The 8,674-nt window shown below is 44.8% G+C and overlaps 1 protein-coding gene across 1 annotated transcript; it reads left to right on the plus strand.

Moving 5' to 3' along the window:
- The first annotated feature begins 246 nt into the window (after positions 1-246).
- LOC107038714 (uncharacterized protein KIAA0754-like) lies at positions 247-1,503 on the plus strand. The gene has a single exon (XM_015257969.1). It carries the CDS (start codon positions 247-249, stop codon positions 1,501-1,503), a length of 1,257 nt encoding a protein of 418 aa, XP_015113455.1.
- Positions 1,504-8,674: the final 7,171 nt, after the last annotated feature.

The raw sequence follows: 8,674 nt of genomic DNA on the forward strand, positions 1-8,674 counted from the left end.
GTGTCACTTACACACCCCCACCAGAAACCGACACCCCCAGCCACTAGGACGGGCAACCCCAGTCAGGCTTCGACGTCACCCTGCACAGCTGCTAACCCAGTTCCTGACCACCTTCTGTGAGCCCCCCTGACATCTTACAAGAAGTTAATCTGGGATACTGCCCAGAAGAACGACAATTTCCTACCGATTTTGCGAATTTTCGTCACCCCCCTGATCAACTTGAGGGCACCCACAGAATTTGCAGTAATGCCACCTTTTCCGCTTCTGGACACACCCCAGGAAGATGCTGAGATGGGGGCCGGTCAACAAGCTACTCGCATCGCCGAGGAAATCGCACATATGGCCCTTGGAGACCCCCAGCCCGTCTCCAAACCTTCGAATCCGGCATCAGATGCCATCTTTAGTTCGGATGCAGCCACTGCTGCCACCCCGTTGGAACTCAGTTCCAGTCTTCCTACTGATGCACTCGCTGCCACTCCTACACCACCCCCTACACCAAGTACCCCAGCATCCACACCAGATACCACTGGACAAAGGCTTCATCCCTCTGGGATTAAAACCTCTACCCCTTGCGAGATCGCCTCCAGTAACTCAGACATACTGGAGATTCACGCCACCGAGGATGAACAGTTGGAGGAAGCTGCGCGCCTCACACCCAAGGAACCCTCCACAACAATCCTCCAGCAGCCACCGACGTCGCTAGTGCCCCAGGAGCCAAGTATCCCGGATCTTCTTCAACAGAGACCAGAGGAACCCCTGGCCCCAATTCTCCCAGACGCCGATTGCAAAGATTTGCCACCCCCAAGGAAGGCTACACGCGGCGTTAGGTGGCACCAGTGCCATGGCTATGGCCATGGCTATCCAGAGTGTTGCAGTGTCGTGAGGCACGGCTATTGCGTAGCCTGTGGTAAGTGGCACTGCAACATTTTCACTTGCGTGGTTATGGACAGTCGCCATGAGAAGTCCAGATGGGTCATCGAACAGAATCTCGAGGGACAACTGCCTCAACTAAGCTCCAAAACTGCACCTCATGCCACCCGCCTAGCACGTTACACGCTGACGAACCTCAGGAGACCCTCCGACCCCTCTGCCAATAGGCCAACCACCCCTGGTAGGACAAGGACCTCAACTGCACCAGCAGGTCCCAACGCTGCTCTCTCGACCAATCGAGAAGCCACCAGTGCCTATTCTACCTCTCGACCTCAACCCTCAGCCAGTACTGAGAGAGTTTCCGTCCAGGACAGACTGGGACGCGCCAGATCTCAGACCTACGCTGAATCTACTGCGAAACGCCTCAAGCCATCACCAGAACCCCTGAAGATCAACCCCACTATCGATGCTCCCAGAGCCACCCCTTCGATCGACGATGCTGCTGTAGCCACACTCCCAACAGATGTTCCCAGGGCCAAAACCCCCACCACTCCTTCAGGACCCCCACCATCGCCCTCAGGACAAGTGACTTGGCCTTCATTGCCTGCTGCACCAACAACAGCTGCCTCCTAGGACAACCCATCCATCACTCCTACAACTGCACAAGTAGTGCCACCTGGGTCGGTCAGAATTTCCACCAGACCAGGACGCGACCCCATCCACTTACCACCCTGGCGCCAATGACGACAGATGAGTGGTTGGAGAACATCGCGACAATAGACCCCACAGCGCTGGCTCGATTCTTGGAAAGGCAAACCCCAAAGAAGCCACCCCAGTAGAGAGGGATACCACCGTCATCCTATGCTTGTGAAAGCCAAAATTACTGCAAGTACTCACTCCAAGAAATTTAAAACATTGCGGATACCACCGCTCAAAGTCGTCCGTTACGAGTAATAAAACATTGCAGATACCACCCCTCAAAGTCGTCGGTTACGAGAAATACAGGGTGTCCCATAGTATGTGACAAAAGTAAATTGCGTTGTATACCGCAAGGTGATAGCGCAGTCTAAAGTCTAATATATGGTTGAAGTGGAGACTCTCCGCAAATTTCATCCATACGCAAAGTTCATCCATTCAGTCGCTCGCGAATTAGAACACTAAAATGGAAAACCATTGAACAAAAAACATTCCTCATCAAATCATATTACCGAAGAGGAGATTTAACTACTGCAGCATTAAGAGANAAGTATGGCACACATACTGGAGTATCTGATTCGAGTCTCACACGGTAAATAGAGTAAATGAACTAGACAACCAAAATTTTTTTTTTTTTTTTTTGAAGATTTACGCATTTTTCGACCAATTCATGGGTATTTTCAGGTTAATTGAGAAATTTGATCGATACGGTACACTAGACGATAGGAGGCATGAGAATCCTGGCCCTTCACCTACTGTAACCACAGATGAGGTTACACTTAACCGTATTCAAGTTATTCGCAATTTACTTTTGTCACATACTATGGGACACCCTGTAAAACATTGCGGATACCACCGCTCAATATCACTTCCCAGGAGAGATAAGAGACTGCGGAAACGCGATACAATTTGAAGATTGGAGTTTGGGAAATCCACATCTTCCATGGCCATAAGCCCAGCACCTTTATTGTTCTTAATTAAATTATACTTAATTCATTAGATTAAGATAGTGAATATTTTTGCCTCTGTGCCTTATGCATTTGCTTCGGTAATGTTAGCGTTCAAAGGTGAATGTGCTGAGTGCCTATATTATGCTTGGATTACCACTGCTGACTAGGAATGTGTTGTTGTGCTAATCACGTCTGCTTTTGAGCTTATTACTGCCTGCTGTGTCTAGTATTGAAAACACTTAAATGGGATTTTTTGTTGCATTTTTGCCATAACGAATAGCGTACTAATCCATTTTTCTGGCTGTGCTGAATGTACCTGGTGCCTAAAGGCTATAATTAATAAATAATCTTACGTCTATGCAATACGTTTATTAGGTTGCCCGGCTCTCTATTCATAGAGCATGAGACTCTATTTCAGGTCGTGGGTTCGAGTGATGCTGATCAGAGGAGAGCACTATTGCTACAGTGCTGCAGGAAGGAAGCCACCACCCACGGATAACAACACTTGACCGATGCGGAAACGGACTTGGAACCGGCAAAGATGGGGGGTGTAAGGGATTATGGGGAAATCCCTTCGCTCGCCGCGGGATCATGGGAAAAACTACCGGAAAAACCGTAAGTACGCAGAGAAAATGACCCAGTCGAGTCAATAGTTTCGAGTCAATTCATTTTGTTAATAATTAGAGATTTCGAGTCATTTTGGATTCATCAGAATTTCGATTTTGCGTTCCAACACTTTTTTGTTTTTATCATTTTTCTTTGTTATTGGGAATCTTGTTTTGCGTTCTGACGCCTCTTTCGTATTTTTGGATTCGTTTTATCTTTCCCTTGCGTTGCACGCTGTCTGTTTTGTTAATTGGATGGGGAAAAATTAACTATATAGAGCCGATAGAATTTTCGTGATTGAGGCCGAGATATTACCGAGCTGCGCGATCATTTTTGGAGATTTTTCCCTTCCTTTCGAATTTTCGGGGATTGTGTAGGAGTAGTTGAAATACTACCGCTCAAGTAGTGGATTTTTGGGGTTTGGGAAGGGTTAGTTTTGGGTTAGGTGGAAGGTCACGCGATCAATCCCGACCGTTGCTCCCGCGTGAATCGCCAAGGTCGTTTGAGTTCGACTTTTCTAATTGTTTTCATTTTTTTGTAATTAAGTTTTGTTCGTCCCTTCGTAATTTATTTCCCTAGCCCCGTAATCCCGAGAATACAACTCCAGAGAGGAGATTATAGTTAAATAGGAATTTTTCTTGAGTTAATAACCCACTCTGACATCCATTTCAATCGTTGTAGTAATTAATTTTTGTATAGAGTTATTTCAATTTGAATTTCGTTAGGTAGAAATCCCGGTTACCGACCGTCATGTAATTGTTGCGCCATGCAGGCGCACGTGGCGCTCTGTCCACGTCACATCTGCGTGCGCCAAGCCGCCATCGTGGCCCATCGAGCGTCAGTATCGATTAACATCCTCACGTGTGGCATACGTGAGTATAGCGCAGGTAGTTCTCGCCGTTGCGACTATCATTAGGAGTTTTTCTTTTGTGTGAATCTAAAGACAATTGTGGTTAATCGGGAGGGTACCGACAGGTGAAATGAGACAATTGAGGGCCACGGAGATTCGTATGTGGAGACTTTGCCGAGGAGCCGACAAGCAGGGAGTACTTGCATCGTTTCGCTGGTGAGTTTCACGAGTATTTTTGATTACGGGATTCTCGTATTGTTGGGAATCATTTTTGTAGGTTTTCTCATCTCAGGGTTTTTGGATCATAATTTATTGATTTTGAGGTCTTGCTCTGTGCGGTAGAGCTTAAACAACGCCCAATAATTGCATTAATCGCCTGTCAGATTTTGCGAGTTTTGACGCCGCGAGAGATTTCGCATCTGTCTCTCTCTTCGATGGTGGATTTCGTGCTTCTCTCTCGCACCCGTAAGGATAGTTTTATGTCGTTTAAGTGAGTGAATATTTCGGGAGTTTTGCGTGGGATTTTTGGATAAAAGCCGTGTAGTTTCCGACTTTCAAAGGTACTTCTGCGCTAGACGCCTTCTCGAACACTTCGAGCTCTTTACCTCTCGGTCTTGCCAGTCATTGTGGCTTAATTAATTAGACGTTTTATTCATTTAAGAACTATTCGGGATTTTCGCGTTCGTTCGATTTTCTCGGGATGTAGTTCTATTTTCATTTCGCTCCGATCGTTTCAATGTTGCGTTCATCGCCTCGGAATGAAATATCCCTGAAAATACGGAATAATTAGAATTTTTGTGTGCCGACGGCCTGTTAGAATTTATTGATGATTTTTTCCATGCGTTCACCGCCTTCGTTAGAGAAATTCTCATGCGGTTTTCGCTTCAAGGTCGCGCCTCGGTAGATTCTATGCGCCGCGTCCGTCGTTTTAGCTACCACGTGTTCGTTTTATGCTCTCGAGCCCGCGCGTTTTCGAGAATTATGTTGCGCTAGGATTTTTTTTGTTGTCGGGGATTATTTTTGAATTATTGCTAAATTAGCCAACTCTCGTCCGATATTGGATTCGATATTCTTTTTTTTTATTTCCATTTTTGGGATTCCTTATTTTATTTTGGATTTATCATCTTTTTTTTAGGTCTCTCTGCGTACATCGCGTGATATTAATTACTGTGCAATATTATTGTGACCTTATGGAATTATTATCATTAATTTTGATGGATATATATTTGTTTTTGGTCTCTCTCCCTCACTCTCAGAGCGGACTATGGATTTTTTTGACACGATTATTACGATTATTACTCTTTTGCTGAATTTTAGAGACAATATAGACCCGTACATTTCAGCATTAAATTTTGGCCTTGCGTTTCTTTCTTTTAGGATAAGAGCCCAGTGACCCGTTCTCCACCTGAACCTACCCCTCTCTCCACAACCGACCCCCTGAGCAGCGCAAGCACCCTGTCACCTTTCCCTTGGCCCCTTAAGTTTAAGTTTTTTAATGTTTTTAAATCTTTGGTTTTGTTGTATTTTTCCACTTAGATCTAATTTCGGTTTGTTGTTTCCGTCGAGACAAAGAACAACTGGCGCCCACAATCATCGAGTTTCAGTTTTCTGACTTTAACAAGGGAAAAGGGCGAGATAACGTTCATTTTTATCCCCAGTAAAAGTTGACCACGTTACAGTCAATTTTTTTTCACAATTTTTCCAGCGGCAGCTAGACGGCGTTCCAGTTGCACCACCCAGCTGAGAACATCCGCCGGTTAAACGCAGTATACGACAGAGTTGGACCCGAGCAACCATTGCGACGACATCCCCGAGAATATCGGCAGCGATCGAGAGAGTTGGTGGAGACCATCGTCGAGGGCCCACACGAGGAACATGGTAAGTACATTTTTGTTCACCATGTGCACTGTCTCCCGAGGAGAGAAGTGCATTTATTCCCAGTGTGCCCAGTGATAACCTCCGGGAAAAGTGCACCGGCGTTCACGAGAGTGATACCGAGATGCATTCCCAACCACCAAAACTCCTCCGAGCGAGTGATTAAATGCACCAGTGAGTGCATAAAGCCCTCGTTCGGCATCCTAGACCTCTCGCGAGTAATAAAACCCCAGGGAAACTCAAGTGATAGTGAAAATGGACAGTGAGACCCAATAAAAGGCCGCACATGGCCGATGCCGTGCCCTGGCGCCATTGTGCCCTCTCCATTCACCAAGAGGTCTTGTTGAACAATCAATGCACCTTCTGAGTGCATAATTATTTCACTAGAACCCTCGAGATCGTATGGGGAATGTCCAGTGCCAATTTTAGTGGGAAGAAGTAAATAAAACATGCCTATACGTGCACACATGCTCCTCACGTACCGTGGGTGACGCTGTCGTACACATGGCGATTTATTCTCTTTCTAGAGCGAATTGAAGCCTCAAATGAGTGCTCTTCTAGCTCAGTAAAGTCCCCCCAAGGTTTTAATTTATTAATTTAAGGTTTCTCGGAGGTCGATACCCCGAAAATCATGACATTGAAGCTCGTGAGCTCCAAGAATTTTCCTGTGACGGCACGACGCTCTTGATGGAGGGCGGACTCGAATATGGAGCAAAATGGCACTCTTAAGTAACATTTGCACACTCGAGTCCCTCACCCCTTAATTGTCATTGATTATTCTTAGGAGATTCGCCGAGATCATCGCATTGGAATTAACATAGCCTTCAGATCCTCCAGCACTCCAGTTTCTGGACGATGCGGAGAGATCGTTGGCTTGAATTCTTCGGACCCCCCATTTCCCTTCGCGATAACCTTTCTCTCAAGGTCAATTCACGTACTCTCGCTCTCGGGAATTGAATTGAATTTAATTTGGTTGAATTTAATTGAAATTAATTTATTTTATTTATGAAGAATAGAAATTCTATTTGAGTTGAAATATTATTGAGAAATTGGATAAATCACGGAGTAAATTTGAAGTAATTCTCTCATCTCCTATTTAATTAATTTTCTTATTCTTTCCCTTGATTTTTCTGTATATTTTGTTGAATTCGCGACATCCTTCCTAAGAGCGAGCGATCGATCCTACCCCGCTNCCAACCACCAAAACTCCTCCGAGCGAGTGATTAAATGCACCAGTGAGTGCATAAAGCCCTCGTTCGGCATCCTAGACCTCTCGCGAGTAATAAAACCCCAGGGAAACTCAAGTGATAGTGAAAATGGACAGTGAGACCCAATAAAAGGCCGCACATGGCCGATGCCGTGCCCTGGCGCCATTGTGCCCTCTCCATTCACCAAGAGGTCTTGTTGAACAATCAATGCACCTTCTGAGTGCATAATTATTTCACTAGAACCCTCGAGATCGTATGGGGAATGTCCAGTGCCAATTTTAGTGGGAAGAAGTAAATAAAACATGCCTATACGTGCACACATGCTCCTCACGTACCGTGGGTGACGCTGTCGTACACATGGCGATTTATTCTCTTTCTAGAGCGAATTGAAGCCTCAAATGAGTGCTCTTCTAGCTCAGTAAAGTCCCCCCAAGGTTTTAATTTATTAATTTAAGGTTTCTCGGAGGTCGATACCCCGAAAATCATGACATTGAAGCTCGTGAGCTCCAAGAATTTTCCTGTGACGGCACGACGCTCTTGATGGAGGGCGGACTCGAATATGGAGCAAAATGGCACTCTTAAGTAACATTTGCACACTCGAGTCCCTCACCCCTTAATTGTCATTGATTATTCTTAGGAGATTCGCCGAGATCATCGCATTGGAATTAACATAGCCTTCAGATCCTCCAGCACTCCAGTTTCTGGACGATGCGGAGAGATCGTTGGCTTGAATTCTTCGGACCCCCCATTTCCCTTCGCGATAACCTTTCTCTCAAGGTCAATTCACGTACTCTCGCTCTCGGGAATTGAATTGAATTTAATTTGGTTGAATTTAATTGAAATTAATTTATTTTATTTATGAAGAATAGAAATTCTATTTGAGTTGAAATATTATTGAGAAATTGGATAAATCACGGAGTAAATTTGAAGTAATTCTCTCATCTCCTATTTAATTAATTTTCTTATTCTTTCCCTTGATTTTTCTGTATATTTTGTTGAATTCGCGACATCCTTCCTAAGAGCGAGCGATCGATCCTACCCCGCTCTCCGAATACCTCCGAGCTAGTCGAGCTAATTTCGCAACCTCTCCCTTGATTTCCCCAATTATGGCTAAGTTTTTCGTATGGTTCTCTTTAATGCGGTTCGCTGACACCGCTGGAATAAAAGTCAGCTGGCGTCCAACAACATTTTCTCGTTTTTCCGTTTTTTTTGTTTATTCGGTTTTCGAGGATTTTCATGGGGACATCGAGGAGCAAAGGCCGAAGGTGACAACACTTCGGCTGTTTTGAGTTTCGCATCGAGTTCTGGATAAGTCTACCGTTTATATTTGAAGTTTTGAAGTTCACGTTGATTAGCGCCTTAATATTTATATATTAAGGTGCCCCTTAACAACGTCCTCGGCGAATTTTGAAGCGTTCAGCCCCCAAATGGGTCTTAAATAATTGAAAAAAATCTGTGTAAAATTTCAGCTCTTAATCTCAAGTACAAACCGTGCCTGTAAATACCCAAATTTTCCCATTTAAAAAGCATTGAAATTTCGATATTTCCACAATTTTTTTTTCGAGCTAGTGAATAGCTTTAAAAATATGAAATTTACAACAATATGTTGGGGGTTGAGT

Source organism: Diachasma alloeum, unplaced genomic scaffold, assembly GCF_001412515.2.
Source record: "Diachasma alloeum isolate Michigan unplaced genomic scaffold, Dall2.0 Dall_scaffold_00287, whole genome shotgun sequence".
Classification (NCBI taxonomy): Eukaryota; Metazoa; Arthropoda; class Insecta; order Hymenoptera; family Braconidae; genus Diachasma; species Diachasma alloeum.

Coding starts and splice junctions, on each gene's coding strand:
- LOC107038714 (XM_015257969.1), top strand. CDS start 247: ATGCCACCTTTTCCGCTTCTGGACACACCCCAGGAAGATGCTGAGATG.